Source organism: Echinops telfairi, unplaced genomic scaffold (assembly GCF_000313985.2).
Source record: "Echinops telfairi isolate 266 unplaced genomic scaffold, ASM31398v2 ScPeMD7_70;HRSCAF=299, whole genome shotgun sequence".
Taxonomy (NCBI): domain Eukaryota; kingdom Metazoa; phylum Chordata; class Mammalia; order Afrosoricida; family Tenrecidae; genus Echinops; species Echinops telfairi.
Window position 1 is genome coordinate 40,051,345 of NW_022103968.1, and position 20,236 is coordinate 40,071,580.

The following is a 20,236-nucleotide window of genomic DNA, read 5'->3' on the forward strand; positions in this document are numbered from 1 at the left end:
AATTTCTAAGCATCATTTGCATACACTGACCACATCATGCCATTTAGCAGATAATACCTCTCTAATAGTTTTGCATATGTGTCTTCTCCCCCTCACTAAGATGTAAACTCAGAAACCTCAGTGGAGTAGCTCACATCACAAAACACTACCCTGGGCACTCACATGCTCATTTGATTCAGTCAGCAATTGAAGAAGCATCTTAACTTACTTCTCGACGATCTTAGACTGCGAGTATTACACTGGCCGCTACTTGATCTCTTTAAAGTTCCACTTCCCTGTTAGAGTACGACAAAGCTAGCGCCTGGGGAACCCAGTTACTGGCCTTTGGTAGAGACCACCAAAAATAAAGCTCATCAGATTAAATGTAAATAAGTGCCCCAGTGAGTTTGGGAGGAGCCTTAGTGACCTAGTGGATTAAGCTTTGGGCTGCTGGCCACAAGGTCAGTAGTTCACACCTCAGGAGAAAGATGAGGCTATCTCTGCTCCTGCAGACATTTCCAGCCTTGAAACCCTTAGGGGCAGTGCAGTTCTACCATCTACTCTGTTCTACAGGATGAAGACCATTCAGAATTGACTAGAGAGCAATAGGTTTGATTTCGGAGTGTTTTTTGTTTGGTTGGTTTTTAAAGTAAAGTTATGAGAGTGAGTCTGGGGCTGGGGACACTGTATAATTTAAAAACATGCATGGTTTACTAAAGTAGAAATCTAAAAAATGAGAAGTTTGGTGCAAAAATGAGAAGCGAATATTCGCACATGAATTTTTCTGAAATACCTAATTTTCTAGGACTAAATAAAATCTGTGATATTTTCCTTTAGAATCACGTCATCAAATTCCAGAAAATTATGTAGAATTACTTAAGAATTATTTTTCTTACTAGCTATTGCTGATATATAGGAAAAACTATTTTGCTTTTTAAAATATTAATTTGATAGATTTTATGTAGGTCCACTTCAGTTTTCAATAATACTTTCCATCTTCCTAATAATTAGAAATCTTAAATATTTTGCTTATCCCTGCATTAGCCAGAGACATGTTTAAGTAGTACTGATGTTCCCAAGCATCTTTGCTTTTTTTTCTGAAATCTGTATTTTATTATAAAATCTGTATTATATAACTGTTAAGTAGAAGCTATCGCTTTAAAAAAGTATTATATCTCATCTTGCATTCTATTTTTTATATTGTGTCATTTTAATTCCACAAATTGATACTAAATGTTATTAGATACTTTCTAAGAATATTTTGAAATGATCATGCTTTTCCTAAGTGTGCCTATTAATATGATATATTAAAATGGGTTACCATTATTGTTAACGTGCTTTATATGATTACAGTCAATTTTGAAAACAAGTATGGCTTGTGAGCATTTTATTAATGAATTTTCTATTTATATTAGTGAGGAATAACAGCCTGTAGTTTGATATGTGTGTTTTTCTGGGTATATGAACCTGGTTATGTGGAGCTGTCAGATAAGCATTAGCCTGTCAATGACAAGGGCAGCAATTCAAAGCTACCAGCTGCTCCTTGGGAGAAGGATGAGGCTTTCTGCTCCTCTGCAGACTTACAGCCTTTGAAAGCCAACATAGAGTCACTGTGAGTTAGAATTGGCTCAATGGCAGTGGGTATGTGTGACAATATGTGATTCAATCAGCATTTTACTAGCTTGAAATTTTGAAAGAAATCAGAAATAAAACAATTAGGTCCTGAATTGTTTTTTAAAATTACTTTATTGACTATTTTAAAATTATTTTTGTTTTTAAATTTATATTGATTTTCTTTAATATTGAATTAATTTGTATTTCTTTTTTTTTTTTTGCTTGTTTATTTGCTGACTTGACTTTTTTTAAATTTAGAAGTTTATGAGTGTGGATGTGTTCATATGGGAGCTTTCAAGCACTTCTCTGTAATTGATATATTCAGCCCAGCAGAGAAGGACCATGGGACGCTTTCCTGTCTTTGAGTGGAATGGAACAAAAGAAAGAAAGAAATGAAGGGTCTTCACTGATATGCCAATGTACAAATATACCCTTTGGCAGATTTGGTGCCAAACTTCATACTGTCACCATATTCTAAAAATCTGGTTAAAGTATCATGGATGGTAGTGGCCCTAAGACATCTGGCAAAAGCGAAGCACATCTCCAAAAGAATACTTTTTAAACTCATGCTTCAAAGAATTTTAAAGATAAAGTTACCATATATACTTTGTTATGAATATAAACTCCTAGCAAATAAATCATAAAAAATTTAAGATCACAAAGTACACAAGAAAACATGTCACCATAAACATAGTCATTCAAAACAACAAACATATAATAAAACTTTAAAATCCTGCAGGTGTTGGAATGGCCAGACACACAATATAAAATAACTATATTGGATCTATTTTATTTTTAAAAATGAAAGAGGAGTGATGGTGTGGCTAGGGAGAAATAAATCATCAAAAATAATTGTGCAGATTTGAAAATGAGCCAAATAGAATATTTACAAATGAAAATAGCTTAAATTTGAAATTCAAAGGAGAAAAAATATATATAAAAAGCACAGCTGTAGAGAGAATAATAAACTGAAAGATATTAGAATGAATTGCATAGACTTTACCACAAAGAGCCAAAGAAATAAAAATATGTATTAAAAAGACATGAAGGTGAAATGACCATTCCTAGTATATCTCCAATGAGAGTCCATGAGTAGGGAGAGAATGGGGATATTGGAGTATTCAGAGAGTCAATGACTGACGGAGCAGTTTCTGGAGTTAATGATAAAAATAATCTTCATATTCAGAAAACTCAATAAAGTAAAAAAAATGTAAACAAAAAGAAACTCAAGATACCAAGGACAAAGCTCTATGTATGACAGATATATGAGAAAATTTCCCCCAAAACACTTGCTATCAGATTGGTTTAATTTCTGAATAGCATTAATAAAAGCTAACTCACATTGAAAAGTATATCAAAGTGGTGAGAGAAAATATTTGTGATCTATTATTATATACCCCAGAAAAGTATCCTTCACTCGTGAGGTTTAAAAACAGAGATATTTTTAGGGGAGACATGATAAGGGTTAAGCTCCAACGAGCCTCAGTTAAAGAACTTTCAAAGAAGATACTTTGGGGAAAAAAGAAAATATCCCACGAGAAAAGATGTGAGATCCAAGAAGGAAGCTACAGATAAAGATGACCAAATATTAAATGTATAAAACAATTCTGGACAATGAAGATATATAAAATCAAGGTTAGGGTGGCCTACTGTTCTTGTATTATTGGGGGGAAGGGTAAATATATTGGTTAATGTTTTATTTTAAATTTAATGTGCATACTTAGATGAATGGGTATCCCTTATAAATAGAAAGAAACTGCATAAATTCCAAGGGAAGGAGAAAAGTATAAGAAGGGGTAAAAATAAATTAATCTGAAAGAAAACAAAACCTAAAAATTAAAAGAAAGAAACCGAAAAAAATGGTATAACTAGAAAGCAGAAAATAAACTTTAGGGTAAAAACCCCTTCCATTTGTAAAAAAGGTTAACAAGTGTAATTTTTAAAATATTTAAATAAACTCAAATATCAAGAAACTAGTAATATCACTTCAATATAAAGTAGGAATTATCAGAATTAAATAGAGAAATGTGTAAATGTATCATTATAAGGATAGATTTTTAACATTTCTCTAATTGATTTAGTAGGGGAAAAAAGACTTTAGTAACTTACCAAAACACAAACTCACTGCCATCAAGTCAATTCTGACTCATAGTGACCCGATAGTAGCCCTGGTTGGCGTAGTGGCTACGTGTTGGGTTTCTAACCACAAAGTCAGCAGTTCAAGCCCACCAGCCACGCTTCAAGAGAGACGTGGCTTTCTACTCACCTAAGGAGTTATTGTCTCAGAAACCCACAAGGCCAGTTCTATACTCTGTCCTATAGGGTGGTGATGATTAGTAACTAAGAACCACACAGTTAATTAAGTTTGTTCTAATACACGTATTGATGAATTTACTACCACTTGTCTGTTGGTTTGTTACACTCTGGTGCAACATGGTACTCTGATGCGGTGTCCTTGGCATTTGAAATACCAACAAGGTGACCCAAGGTGAACGAGTTCGCGTGGGGCTTTCAGACAAAGAACAGACTAGGAAGAAGGATTAGATTGGCCACTTCGGAGGACTTACTGACTGAAAACCTTATGTCTGGCAGCAGAACATGGCTGGAAATACTGAGCCCCTCAGGACGGAAGACACTCAAAATGCGGCTGGGGAAAGCTGCCTCCTCAAAGTGCAGGTGATTATAGTGCCGTGGATGGAAGCTTGCAACACCTTCATTTGCATATGGGACATGACTCAAACTGAGAAGAAAAAGCAACATACACCCATTACTAATAGGAATATGGGATGTAAAAAGTATGGCTATACAAAAATTGGCAGTTGTCCAAAATGATTGATTTCCTAGGCATTAATAAGCTGCAGTGGATGGGTATTGACCATTTCTAATCAGACCATCATATAGTTTATGATGATAATGACAAATTCAAGAATATTGGCACAAAATGTATCATCAAAAAGAACATTTCAAAATCTATCTTGAAGTACAATGCTATCTGTGATAGGGATATCTATCTGCCTACAAAGAAGTCCAATCAATACAACCATTATTCAAATTTACACACTAACCACTAAAACTAGTGATGAAGAAATTGAATTCTACGAAGTCCAGTATGAAATTGATCAAACTCACAGTAAAGATGCATTGATAACGACTAGTGACTGGGATGTGAAATTTGGACTCACGGAAGAAGGGACAATAGTTAGAAAACATAGCCTGGGTGATAGAAATAAAGATGGAGATCGCATGCTGGAATTTTACAAGACCAATGACATCTTCATTGCAAATACCTATTTCAACAACACAAATGGTAATGTTACACATGGACTTACCAGGAGGAATACACAGGAATCAAACTGAGTACATGTTCAATAAGAGACAATGGAGAAGCACAATATTTGCAGTCAGAAGGTCATTTGGGTCCAACTCTGGAACAGACCATCAATTGCTCATATGTAAGTTCAGGTTGAAATCAAAGAAAAGGAAAACAAGGTCACAAGAGGTGAAGTACAACCTTGAGTTTATCTAATCTGGGTTTTAAGAACAGATTTGACATAATGAACACTACAGACAGAAGACCTGCTGGGCTGTGGGAGGACATCAAGAAGATCATGCAGAAAGAAAGAAAAAAGGCATTAAAATGACAGAAGAAAAAAAAGATCAAAGTGGACGTCAGAAGAGACTGAAACTTTCTCTTGAACATATAGCAATTAATTCAAATGGAAGAAATGATAAAGTAAAGGAGCTGAACAGAAAATTTAAAAGGGACACTCAAGAAGACAAAGCGAAGTATTAGAATGAAATGTAAAAAGACCTGTGTTGGAAAGCAAAAAGAATGAACATGCTCAGTATATATTTATCTAATATAACCAAAGAAAAAATTCAGGCCTTGAGTTTCAATATTGAAGGATTCTATGGGCAAAGTATTGAGTGATGCAGAAGCATAAGATACAGAAAGAATACACAGAGTATTGTACAAAACAAACTGGTAGACATTCAGCTATTTCAAGAGATAGCATATGATCAAGTGTGGAAGGAAGAAATTGAGGCTATACTGGAGGCCTTAGCAGAAAACAAGATTAGCCCAGGAATAGGCAGAATACCAACTGAAGTGTTTCAACAAGCTTATGAGACACTGGAAGCACTCACTAATTTATGTCAAGAAATTCTGAAGACAGCTACTTGGTCAACTGACTGGCAGAGTTCCATATTTGTACCCTTTCCAAAGAAAGGTGACCTGATACAATGCACAAATTATAAAAAAATATTGATACCACATCCAAGTAAAATGTTGCTGAAGATCATCCAACAGCAGATGCAGCAGTACAGAGACAGGGATCTGCTGGAGGTTCCCTCCAGATTCAGAGAAGGCGTGGAACATAGGATACCATTGCTGAACCAATGTCAAATGGATCTTAGCTGAAAGCGTAGAATGTCAGAAAAATATTTACTTTTGTTTTATTGACTACCCAAAGGCATTTGACTGTGTGGATCATAGCAAACTATGCATAGCATTGAGAAGACTAGGAATTTCAGAACACTTAATTGTGGACAATAACTAAGAGGTAATCACCTGAACCATTTGAACAAAGGGAATACTGTGGTTTAAAAATGAGAACGTTAGGTATCAGGGTTGTATCCTTTCTCTATACTTATTCATCCTGTGCGCTGAACAAATAATCCAAGAAACTGAATTATACGTAAAAGAACAGGGCATCAGAATTGGAGAGAGTCTTATTAGCGATGCAGATGGCACAGCCTTGCTTGCTGAAAGTGAAGGAGGACTGGCAGTTCTTGTTGATAAAGGACAAGGACTGCAGCCTTCAATATGGCATCCAGCTCAATGTAAGGAAAAAGTCCTCACAACTGGTCCAATAGGTAACATCATGATAAATGGGGAAGAGGCTAAAACTGTCCAGAAGTTTGTCTTACTTGGATCCACAACCAATGCTCATGGAATCAACAGTCAAGAAGTCAAACAATCGGGTAATACCTGCTGCACAAAACCTTTCTAAACTGTGAAAGAACAAGGATATCACTGTGAGGATTAAGGTGCGCCTGGCCCAGACCATGACATCTTCCAGCTCCTCAAATTCATGTGATAGTTGGACAATGAATAAGGATACGATGACAGAGGAATCTATGCCTTTGAATTGTGGTTTTGTTGACGATTATTAAAAGTACCATGGTCTGCCATAAAAATAAACAAATCTGTCTTAGAGGAAGTACAACCCGAATATTCCTTAAGATCAAGCATGGCAAGACTTCATCATGTACTTTGGATGTATTATCAGGAGAGACAAATCCCTGGGAAAAGACATCATGCTTTGTAAAGGGGAGGGTCAGCAAAAAAGATGAAGACTGCCAAGCAGATGGATCGATGGGCTCAAACATAACAATTGTGATGCTGGCATAGGACAGGGCAGTGTTTCATTGTGTTATGCATAGGAGCACTGGGAGTTGGAACCAATTCGATGGCACCTAACAGGACCACCAATGAACTTCATGTACAATGTCTGGAAAACTTTGTTAAAAGCACGCATTTGACACTTATGAAAACTATATGGGAGGCCATTCAGCATTATCTTGAAATAACATGCAGAGTGCATAATCTGACTCAACACAATTGTGTCAGAGTTTTCTTTCTTTTTTAAAATCATTTTAATGAGCGCTCCTACAGATATTATAATAATCCATAATTCAATTACATTAAGCATCATTGTACAATTGCTGCCACCATTGTTTTCAAAACATTTTCTTTCTTCTTAAATTCTTTGATATTAGCTCCCTCCCATACCCTACTCCCCCAGGAACCCTTGTTATTATATTACATATAATATATATGTAATAACATATATATATATTACTGTATCTTATGCCATCCAATGTATCTGTTCACCTACAATCCTGTTATTCATTCCCCTCCAGTGGGGTTATACAGTCATCATTGCTACCTGCTCCCCCTTCCCCCCACCCCATCCATACCATCCCTCTCTTCCCATACCGTCATGGAATCCATTACTCCCATTTCTATTTCTGAAGGGTTTATCTATCTTGGATTTCATCCACTGAGCACTATCAATTATACAAATAAACATTCACAGGTCTAACAAGATTAATGGGGTAAAACTAAGACCATAATAGTAAGGGGAGGAAATATTAAAGAACTAGGGGATAGTTATGTGTTTCATAAGTACTGTACTGCACCCTGGATATGTCATTCCTTCCATGTGGCCCTTCTGTGCGGAACTGCCCAGTTATCTTACAAGTAGGTTTTGGGTCTCCACTTTGTCTATGCTCCTTCACATCAATTTGATTGCTTGTTTTATTAATTTCTGATACCTATTCCCATCAATATCTCATGATCACACAGGCTGGTGTGCTTCTTCTATGTGGGTTGTGTTGCTTCTCTGATAGATGGCTGCTTGTTAAACTTCAAATATTTAAAATCCCAGATGCTATATCTTTTAATAGCTGAGCACCATTAGTTTTCTTCACCACATTTACTTATGCACCCATTTTGTCTGGTGATCATGTCAGGAAGGTGAGTAACATCCAATGCCACATTATTAGAACAAATAATTCTTGTACCGAGGTGATTTTAAGTAGAGGCCCAAAGTTCATCTACTTCCATCTATCTGTCTATCTATCTATCTATCTATCTATCTATCTATCTATCTATCTATCTATACACACACAAATACCCCTATCTTTATATAGGTATATATTTACATATATACACACTTATATTTAGAATATATTTATATATAAATATAAATTTATATATATTTATAACTATATACATAATTTTTACTTTCTTGTTCTTTCCTCTTTTTCTTTCCTCCTACCCCACTATCATGTCTACCCATCATTCACTTCTCAGTAATTCTTCTTGGATACATTTCAATTGATCAGACACGAGGGATATTCATCTACTCTGGGTTAGAGTTTTCTTTAAGTTACTTTTGTAGTTAGTATTAAATTTTGACTCAATATGAGAATGTTTTTCATTAGGCAAGTTTTTACCTGTTAATGTTTATTACTGTAACTGATAAGACCACAGTTAGAATGCTCATTTCAATTTGTTTCCCATATCTTTTGGGGAGAATAGTAATTTCTACAGCTTTTGATTTTATGTTTTTAATGCGAGGACCTTGTGTAGATTGGTGCCCTGTTAATGGTAAGTAATAATGTTACTACCACTGTTGGGTCTGCAGCTATTGTTATCAATTGTCAGTTTTCTGTTCCCTACTCAAAATGGTAGATTAAGACTTGCTCTGCCTATTCCCAGGAATAGTCTGTCACTCTTCCTGCAGTGTGGATGCTTAACCACTTTGAGAGAAGACTACTTGGCTATCCCTTTCTGAAGCAGTTCTTTCTGCTGGGGAGAGGTCAAAACAAGAACACTGTGTAGGAACGTCTTATGCTTTTGTAGCACTTTACACTTGAAAGAAAGTGCTTGTGTGTCTAACATGTTTAATCCCTCCCAAAAGCCTTATAAGGTATTATCTTACAAGTATTATCTTATAAGCATTAAAGTATTATCTCTTTTTAATTGGTGGAAGAAAGCGAAGCTTGAGAGATTAAGTTGATCAAGACTATGGACTATTTAGGTGTGATTCAGAGGTGAAAATACTTATCTTCTGATTCTAAAGCCATTGATCTCCCAAAATACAGAAACAGTTGTCAACTTACTGTGCCCTTTATATTTAAAATGCTAAAAAGAAGTGACTACACTTGGTAAACTGAATAAAGAAAAAAAATAAACAAACAAAAAAATAAAGACAGCACTATTACTTCCTCAGCAATCAAGGAATAATTATTATGGTGATTTATGCCCTTAGTGCTATTAATACGTTTTCAGCTTTTTATAATGTGCCTTTTTCTAACGACTGTGGTCACATTTAAACTCTGATTTACTGTTTGTATGTTGTGACTTCGGTTTCCAAAAATACCCTTTAACGTGGAGATGGGTGTGGGTGTATGTTGGGGGAGGGAAGGAGGGGTATCTCCCCCAAAGTCCATTGTTCCATGTTGTAACTATTCAACTTTCCATTTAAATTCTCAAAAGAAAAAGTAAAACCAGTTCTCAGCGTCCAATAAAAATAAGTAGCCAGATCTTTCTCTCATTGTTATACACGAACTGTTTCACTGTGGATCTTGTTTCGCTTTTTACTGCTCTCCTTGGAGAAGATGGCTAATGTAAACGGCAGAATCCTGGCAGTGCGTCGCGGGCCCTGGTGACTTTATGAGTTTCCCCTAGAGCAAATGGCTGGGTCAGTGCAACCTCCTGGTTCTTCTCAGCACACGGCTAGTATTCATTTTCCTCTGAAGCTTGCCATAGATAAGTCAACTCAGAGCCCCAACGTTCTTGTTTCAACATGCTGACCCAGTGACTTTCTCTGTCCATGTGAAGATTTGGGGCCATAGGATAGAGAGGTGGCATTGACAATCTCACTGGGACTGAGCCTTCTCAAATGTATCATCTGGTAGCAAATAACACAACCTGAGGCAATAAGCAATTAGTTTCACGCTGTCTTGATTTGTGGTGGGAGAACTGGTGATTGGGTCTTTCCCCGGTGCTACCGGTAAACCTCTTCACCGAGAGGTAAACTGTTGAACATGCAAAGAGACATCAGTCCAGCCATTTGGTTTTCACACTGTTGCAGTCTCCGTGAGGTGGAGATTGGCGTTCCCTTTTATTTACTGTACGTATACTGTCTGATCTCTCACCTCCTGCGTGTGAAACCTTACAAAAGCACTCTGGTTGGCTTTAAAGCGTTTATAGCATTTTAGAGCTTTCTTCTCTTGTGATTTCCTGTAAAATTCATTAGCCAGGGTTTCTTGAGCCAAGCACAATAGAAAAATGAGATACTCCCCCCCCCCCAACAAAAGAAGAAGAACAGAAAGAACCTTAACTATCACTTGAGCCCCTCAGGGGTGCTTTTCTCTTGTTACATCTATTCCCATAGCTAACATATGTGAAGCAGAAACTGTGCCGAGCACTTCAGAAGCAGATGTCACCTAATCCATACCACAGACCTGTATGGTGGATACTAGCTACTTCTTATTTTACACCCCCCCAAAAATATGTATCTTGAAGTATAAAGATATATAGGAAGTTAAGTGGGCATATAAGTAAATGATGTCATTCAACCCTTTTATTTTCCTGCAAAAAGAAAACAACAATGCCATTGAATCAATTCTATGTTTTGGAAACCCTATGTATTGCAAAGTAGATCTGCACTCCCTGGGGTTTTGAAGGCTGTAGCCTCCGGAAGTGGATTGCCAGGCCTTTCTCCCAAGGTGCTTCTGGATCCCACCAACCATTTGGTGAGGAGTCAATTGATGTCACTCAGGGATTCCTACTATTGAACTGGCTTTCCTCAGATAAATTATTATCTCACTCTTTATAAGTTCAAAGTTCAAAGAATTAGGCTTGAAAACACCTTAAGCAATTGTAACATTGTTCTCTTTCATATTATACAGCATGCATTTCAAAATAACTATTGATTTTTACCTCAACTTTTCATGTCTGTCTGATTTAAACAAGTAATAATAATAGACAAAGTCTTTTTAACATTCTTTCCTAGATTCTGTTTTATAATGCTTCAGCCATTGTATTCCATTTCCTGACATTCTGTTAAAGGGTGAAAATAATCAATCAGATACTCATTACTTGTAATAAAGAAAAAAATAAACTAAAAATGACAAAGGAATTGTAGCTTAAAGTAACTCCAGGTAATGGATGAAGCTGATTTTTATTTGTAATGTTGCTTAAAATATAAGAAGTAATTTTTTTTTAACAAAAAGACTGTTTTCAGAGAGAAGCTTATTAAAAAATACTAGCGATAATTTATTCTAGCATCAGAGTAATTTCAACAAAATATTTGCAATCCCTTTTATATAAAGTAAACCGAACAAGAATTTATTGAACATTTCTTTTGTTCTCAGAAATTTAAAGAGAACACAGACTATGTTTAAGAAAATGGCTTCTGCCCTGAGATGCTTGCAATTTAGTGCACGAGAGATGACCCACCCAAATCTAAGTACACCCAATGCGGTTCATGTTGTGGTCCTACCTTCCTTGTAGCTCTTTATTAAGACCTGAGCATTTTTAAAAGTATATCTTCAATCTGACTTCTTCTTGCAAGAAGCTTGGTTTTGAATTTCAGAAATAGCCTAACTTTTTTTGCTCCCTCAGTCAATGCTGACTCACAGTCCTCCCCCCACCCCCCCACAATGCCCCACCCCCCACCCCCGTGGGTTTCCAAGACTGTAACTGTTTAGGAGTGTAGAAAGCCCAGTCTTTCTCCTGAGGAGCTGCTGGTGGTTTTGAACTGCCAACCATGCAGATACTAACCACTACACTACCAGGGCTCCAGTTTTTTTGCTGGAAGACTAGAATCTAAGGAACCCTACCCCATTTATAGACAGGTAATTGTGGTAGATTTTTAATTACAGGTTGAATTGCTAGACAATGCTTTCATATCACCCACTGTCTATGTTCTTGTTACTCTTCAGAGTCGTCAGACACTGGGCTTTCCCTTGTAGCGCATACCACCGTCCCATTTGGAGTCACATACTTGGAACATAGCACTGAGGACGTGAAGGAGTTAATCTTCAGGCAACTGGAAGACGTTTTGCCAGATTTGCCTCAGCCAGTTGGGACAAAATGCCAGAGATGGAGATATTCACAGGTAATCGGATAATCCAGTGGCCCGAGCACAACTATTTTCATACTAAGACAGCTGAATTAACTTTACTTTTCATCCTTTGCCACTTTGGAACAAATATGTATTTGCCTAACATGTAAGGACATACTTCTGCAGAGGAGTTATTTGGAATCAGATGTGTAGGTATATAGAAACGATTAGAACCTCCTGAATGTTTGCAGTATGTCAAGTTCAACTTACAAATGTATTTCTTTTCTACCCAATTTTCATGTTTATCAAGTTTCCTCTTTGGTTTTGACTGCTGCCAGCAAAACTCTTTGAGGGAGAAAGATGAGTTCCTGCATGGAACAGCTAGTTGAGCTGTTTCTCAGGGTTAGGTAAACTTACTGATTGCTCTAACAGTTCAAACTTTAAGCTCTTCATACTAAGTAAATGTTGACTCAGTATTTGTAAGGGGAAAAAAAAAAAACCTTTTTTCTATGTAAACTCAATTGTGAAACCATCTGAGCGCAATGGAGCAAAAGGTAGAACACAAAAAGAAGCACAGGATTGTCTATTTCCCCCGAGATTCCTGAGCCTATGATTAGCATATCAGTACTAGAGTCTCCATCACAGTTGGCCAGAAAAGCAGTTTTGTGAAAAATCATAGCAGATTTTTGTATATTTTAATGGGACTCCCCATATCAGAGGAGATGTAAATTATTCCCTAAAAGTCTGATACACATGTCTATGTGTTTACCCATGTCCTCTCAAGCTAAATTATCCCGTGAGCCTTTGGGGAAAATATTTACTTAAGCGTGTCATGGTCATTTTAGAAGACTTTCCTTTTCCCTTTTAAGTATCTTAAGAAATTTCAATATCTCATGTCCCTAAGCTACAATTTTAATACAATTTCTGGTTGGCTTGGAAAAGGCAACAGTGAAATTGTCTTGTTGATATAATTTGAATGAAGTGTATTACATACCAATTCACTTTGACATCTACACATAATCCCCAAAAGAAACAGTAGTTGATGAGGCTTCCTCTTATGCTGAATTTCTCAATTAACTTTTTAAATATTAGTTTAAAATATACTCTTTCCTTAAAAGTTAATGTGTTAACAAAAAATAGATTTGTCCTAACCACAAGAAGGCCTATTTGAAGTTGTGCAACATCACAAAATTTAATAAAAGTCTTTGAACACAATGTACATCCAAACCCTAGCAATGAATTTTTATTACAGTTTGGATGTTCTTGCTTGAAATTATCCTGCTAGCGTTTTATAGCTTTGTCATCAAGCAAGAAGTCTACATGACTATAAAACCTAAAAGGGACTAAGTTGTCATTCAAACTGAGAAGTTTCCATTTTTCACTATTTACCTTGAGCATAATCTAATAGAATAGTATAACATTGTCATTGATGGCAGAGATGTTAGCTACAGTGTGTTTGACTCCCCACCCCACCCACCCTCCTTATAAATTATGTGACCTCTGCAAAAGCAATAGTGATGATCCAGAGATTTAATAGCATTTAATTACATAGTTAGTTTTCAATTACCATTTCCAAGAAAGCATTTCTCCAATGCTTTTAAAAGGCCTACCTTACTTTTGGGAATTTAATATCAATACACGCATCCATCTTCTCTTGCCACCTCAGTACATGCAATGCACCTTCCATAACTTCATGTCTATTTTTGTATGAATATGATCTAAAAAAAGGTGAAAGGAAGGATGATGTGGGACCAGGAAGACAAAACAAAAAGAACTACCCACTAGTTTCTAACTTCCCTCCTTCCTAAGTAGAAGCGCAGCTCCACTGCAGAGAACCCAGCCCAAACCCCACCCCTGTATTTTTTTTCCAGATCTGGTTCCACACTACTTTCCTTTTCTCATCCTCCTCCCATCCTGATCCACCCACACTTCCCTGTTCTCCCATATTCCTCAGCCTTCCTTTCCTTTATTCTCTCTGAAACCGAAAATATGATCCCTACACTGTATACTGGCATTGATGGATTTTGAAAGTATGGAGAAAATATGATTAATAAAGGAAAACAGCTATGATGCACCTGGTCTAAGCCTAGACAAACTTACATGCTCATTTAATAGCAACAACTATCTTATGAGATTGCTAGTTTTAAACTACTCTAAGGATGACAGGTTCAAATATTTAACAAACTCAACTGCAAACAAAAGGTTGGAGGTTGAAGTCGACTCAGAGGCGCTGAAGAAGAAAGGCCTAGCAATCTACTTCCCAGAAAAATCAGCAATGGAAACCCTATGAAGTCATTCTATCCACCTGAGGTCACCAGAAGTTGGACTTGACATGAGGGCAATGGTGGGAGTGTGTGTGTGTGTGTGTGTGTGTGTGTGTGTGTGTGTGTGTGTAGGAGGGGGTGGTGGTGCACGCATTCTTTAAAATAATGGAATTACCCTCCAAAGTCCTTGATTAGTATGGTGTGATGGTTGGGGATTATGTCAACTAGACACTCTTGGGTAAGGGTAAGAGCACAGCCCAACCTATGGAGGAGATCAAAGCCTGATGACACCTCCTTGATTTTATGAGCCTTTGTGTATAACACGGAGAAACTGATGAGAGTTGAATCCTCTTTGACCCTTTGACTTTGAGTGGAGCCGGACCTTGCATCGATGTCCTGTTGTGTTGCCTACCAATCCCACGAGCCCGCAGTGAACAATCAACAGTGGATTCATTTGGCTGACTTCCTAACTCTGCATCCACCAACCTGTGCCCCCTGCTGTCTACAGCATCATCCTGCTTCCTATTTGTCAGCTCCCATGAGTCAGGAGAAGCCTGACTTGAACTGAACTGAACTTACCTATTTCTATAACCATATAAGCTATTTCTTGATATAAATTCCTTTCTAGATACAAACACATATAAGGGTCACTGATTTTTGCTTCTCTAGAGAAGCCAACCTAACACATGTGGTAAATTGAAATCTCTTCATATGACTGTTCTATCCTTAACTCCCACCAAATTATAGGGTGAGACTAAGCAAATAAGGTAGGAAAACTCTAAGAGAAGGGATTACTTAGTTTGCCACTTCTCTGCCTGTAAGAATGAGCCATCTCAAAAACAGGACAGAAAATTCTCAGGACCATCTAGGAAAAAGAACCGCCATCAGAACATTTTTGAGATCCCCACTTGAAGTGGTCGACTTCATGCCACACCAAGACCAGAGCCCGAGGTACGGAGTCTATGAGACAGAGCAGAGAAGCAGCACTGTGACTATGAGACTGTGAGGCAGAGCAGGAGGCAGGCTTCCCAAGCCCCAGTGCCTGAGTCCATGGAAATATAGGCGAGATGTGGCTGTGGACCAATGACTGTATCCTTATGATGCTGGCTTGTGGTAACCTGCTAACTTCCATAGTAAACACCCACAATTATGAGCATTGTCTGTAAGTTTTTTGTGACCCTCAAATCCAGGAGCAAAGAAGTGTGTCAAAGGAGGAGCAGTTGGTGTCAGAAGAGGGTAAAAAGAAGGATGGAGGGTAGAGGCATGTCTGACCTCTGCCTTATGACAATTAGGTGGGGTCAGATTCTCCTCCCTTGTTTAGCCGGAGGAAGTCAGATATGGCCTCCACACCCTTTTTGCAGCTCTAAACCAAAAGTCAAACTCAACTCCATCATGGTAGCATAGTGGATTTCAAGTTGGGTTGCTGACCACAAGATCAGCAGTTCAAAACCACCCCATGCATGACAGAAGGAAACGATGTCCCGTTCTGCCCCATCCTCATAGTTGAGCCCATTGTTGCAGCCACTGTGTCAGTCCATCGTGTTGAGGGCCTTCCCGTTTTTCACTGCCCTCCACTTTATCCAGCACACTGTCCTTCTCCTGGGGCTATGTCTCCTGATGATATGTCCAAAGTATGTGAGATGAACTCTTGCCATCTTGCTTCTAAGGAGCACTCTGGCCATAGTTCTTCCAAGACAGACTTGTGTATCCTTTTGGCACTTCGTGGTATGTTCAATATGTTTCTCTGGCACCACAAGTCAAATGCATGGACTCTTCTTCAGTCTTTCTTATTCAATATTCAACTTGCACACTCATGAGAAGCGATTGAAAATATCATGACTTAGGTCAAGTGCACCTTAGTCTTCAATGGAACATCATTGCTTTTCAATGCTTGAAAGAGGTCTTATGCAACAGATTTACCTAATGCAACGTGACTTTTGATCTGTTGACTGCTGCTTCCATGAGCAGTGATTGTGGATCCAAGCAAGACTAAATACTTGACAGCTTCAACCTTTCCTCCACTTACCACAATGTTACCAGTTGGTCCAGTTGTGAGGCTAGGGATGACAAAACCCAGTCTGACTCTCTACTTCTTCCTTCCTTTTTGCTTTCCTTGTTTTCTGCTGCCTATAGCTACTGTACCAAATTACCACCTACTGAGTGGATTTAAAAGACCCAACTTTATTATTTTACAAAGCTGAAGGCCATTTATCCACCCTGAGTCTCACTGGGCTAAAAACAAGGTTCCAGCAGGGCTGCATTCCTCCCAGAGGCTCTGAGGCCACTCATTTCCTGGCTAATACCCACCCCTTCCAGCTAGCAACAAGGAGTCAAGTCCTCATATTGCATCAATCTGACACCCCGCCCCAAACCCCATTCACTTTTAAGGACCTCTGTGATTATACAGGCCCAACTGAATATTCAAGATGATCTTCCTGTCTGAAGATCAGATAATTAGCAACCCTAGTTCTCCATAACCATTTTAGCATAACAGTTAGAGGTTCTGAAGATCAATGTGGACATGTGGGGTGTGTGTAATTTTTCTGCCTACCACACCCTCCATTCCCCCATAACTCTTGGTAGATCACTTTTTGAGTCAGTATCTCTTACCCTTCTCATAAAGTCTCTGGGAGAACATCAGTTCTTTAAAATCAAGTCCCCACCATGGGGTGGCTAGTAAATTGGGAGAAAGGCCTAGAAATCTGCTTATAAGAAGCCATTGTAAACTCTAGAGTTTCACGCCAAGCGGTTTTGTTCTGATGCGTGTGGAGTCACTGTGAATTGGAATCAATCCGATGACAATTAGTTTTTAGAAGGTGAAGAGATACGAGGACTATTTGGAAGGAGGGGAGTTTCTTCCCTGGAGTATTGTTCTCGTATATCCATGGCTGCTTCTAATATAATCTATCTATAATACCAACAGTAGAGGCAAGATGTTTGTCATTTAGTAATTTATTTATTCAATAAGCATTAAAGAATGCCTATACTATGCCTAATATTCTGCTATGAAACCTTGCAAACGAACCCAAACTCTCTGCTGTCGAGTCATTGTTGACTCACAGTGACCCTGAAGGACAGCGTAACAGTCTCGTTGCCTTTCTGAGACTGGAACTCTTTATAGGAGTTGAGAGCCTCATCTTTCTCCCAAGGAGCAAGTGGTGTCGAACTGCTGACTTTGTGAAATGAAACCCTGTAGGAGAGTAGAATTGCTCCCTAGGGTTTCTGAGTGTGAAAATCTTTATGGGAGCAGTGAGCCTCATCCTTCTCCCACAAAGGGCCCGGTGAGTTCAAAGTACTAACATCGTGGTGAGCAGCCCCACATAGACCCCGCTGTGCCATCAGGGCTTCCTTCCTCATGGCCTCATCCTGACTTCTGGTTACATTCAAAAAGACAGCCCAACAGCCAAAAGGAATTTACCATAGTTCTCATTTTCACCACTATTTCATTGAAAACTTTAAAGATCATCCAAAATGTATCATCCTCACAGTACGTCTTGAAGTCTCTTTTCTCATTCATTGTGTATCCCACTTCTGGACACATCCTAATATCCTTTCTCCCCTTGACAAACAACTAACCCCTCACAAACACTTTTCCAGAAAACCAATCATGTGAGCTCATCACTTTCATATTCGCTTCCCCTCTTTATGCTTCCCCACACTTTCTGCTTTCTTGACTTTTCTTCTCTCCTTCGTAGACAAACAAACTTTTGCCTTATCCATTATGAGGTCCTCGTTTTGGCTTCCATTAGAACCTCCTGAGGCCCTGCTCGTGTCTTCCTCCAGGTGTAGCACCGTCCAGGTATTAGAAGCGTAGGGGCTGGGGGAGGAAACGTGAAACAACTTAAGGCCAAATTTTCTTTAGAAGTTGGGTTTGGTAGAAGAGGAGAATGTGCGCCAAGAAGAGGTTGAGCCTACCCAAACTTACATGATTCCTTTATGAGATCTATTTTCAGTGGGTCAATAAAGAAATTGCAGCACTGAAAATCCATGTGGCAGTTGCTATTTTAATCTCCTTTTTAAAAAGATATATTTTCTATGTTATCCCAATTTTCTTCTTCTAGTTAAATTGAAGCTGGAAAATTACTGATTTCAAAAGTATATCATACATACGGTAAAAACTGACAAGGATGTGTCCAAAGTATTCATTCAGTACAGGGTAGTAACACATAGCACACCAACAAACCCCAAAGGCCCTGTTGATTAACAACATTAGAACAAAGTGAGATAAAGTAGTGGGTAACTGTTGATACATGATGTCTTGTCACTGTTTTTTTGTTTCTTTTCTACAAAGACTTACAAAATTTCCAGCTTTTACAATTTATTCTGAAACTAACTTACACTTTTACAAATCCTTGGTAATTTAACACATTTATGCCATGAGTCAACATTTCCTGGCAGGAACTAATGGCTGTAAGAGTCTTCTTGCCTATGAACCACAAGTTTACAGTGACTTTTGGAGAGCCAAAACAAGCTCTTTAGGATTGATGGTCTGCACTGTGACCTACTCTATCAACAGCATAAAACCTAGTAGGTGTCAGGCCTAAGCATCTCACTGACTAATCTCCCACCTCTTTGTCATTGGCACTAAACTAACCAGTTGCTTCTGTTGACCATGTGGTGCCGACATAAGTGTGAGATCAATAGCTGATAAATTCTGATCATTGAAGTTTATGTAAATGGATCTTTTGCTTTTTCATAAAATTCTATATATTTTATGAACTAGTAAATGTCCTTAACACCTATGAGTTAATGAAGTCATTTTCTTAAGTCCTCTTGGTATTTACTCAGCCATGTTTTCAATATCACACTTTTCCAGAAGAACTAATTATTTTAAACAGCACTACTTTATAGAAAACTTTAAAAAGAAGTTTGTGTCATGTAGCCCTAGACAGATTACATACACATATATTAAAGGGCTTCAACAAGTTCATGGAAAAATGGAATTAAGAGATAGTGGACCTTTCTCATGAACTTTTAGAAGCCCTCTTCTATTTATTTGAACCAAATATTGGCATTTAAAATGGAATGATGGGTACTATCATACAGAGTATACACTCTTATAAAACTAGACCCCACTCCAAGACTGTTGCATAAAGAGTATGTTTACTTGATCTACTTAAACATAAACACCAGTAATTATGCTATACCATTAGCAAACAAAGTGCAGTTTGTGCTGGGTTAACTAGTATTATCTACTTTTATATCTAGGCTCTAAGATTCATTGCAAGGGCTACAGAGAACTCACACAGACGATCTTCATGATTAAAGGGTTTATTAAGGAAATTAACAGTTTGTAGTGCAAATAAGAAATGCACAGGATAGAGTCGTTCATCAGGACATGTTACAAAGTTCTTTTCAGGAAAGGTAATAGATGTCCAAAATCACACCACTCTGCTGTCACCCTCAGCTCAATGGCAGTCAGCTCCACTTCCTGGCGTCAGTAAGAGCCGCTTTCCCAATAAAGCGCCCAGAGGCACCCACTCCACAAACTAGCTTCCTGTCCCAAAGCATTTGGTTTTACTTGCTTTGTGGGCTGGGAAGTCCACTTTTCTGTTTCATGCTCTGGCTCCTGGTTCTGCTGCTGCTACTCTTTTGATATCATAGCTGTTACGTGCATCCAGGAGGCTCCTTACACAGAGATTTCAGATCCATGAGATGTGCCCCACTCTGGGCTCTAGCTGGTAGTAAGCCCCCACTCTTATTTCTCAGAGGTATTATACTAGGATGGCATTCCAG

At 38.1% G+C, this 20,236-nt stretch overlaps 1 protein-coding gene across 2 annotated transcripts in view; it reads left to right on the top strand.

Annotated features, from left to right (window-relative positions):
* RNLS (renalase, FAD dependent amine oxidase) overlaps nucleotides 1-20,236 on the top strand; it is a 388,763-nt gene that overhangs the window by 334,664 nt on the left and 33,863 nt on the right. For both annotated transcript variants that reach the window (XM_004701363.2, XM_045291539.1), the window contains exon 6: nucleotides 12,115-12,290. In XM_004701363.2, coding sequence (XP_004701420.1) covers nucleotides 12,115-12,290 — 176 coding nt within the window. The remainder of the gene's footprint in view (nucleotides 1-12,114; nucleotides 12,291-20,236) is intronic.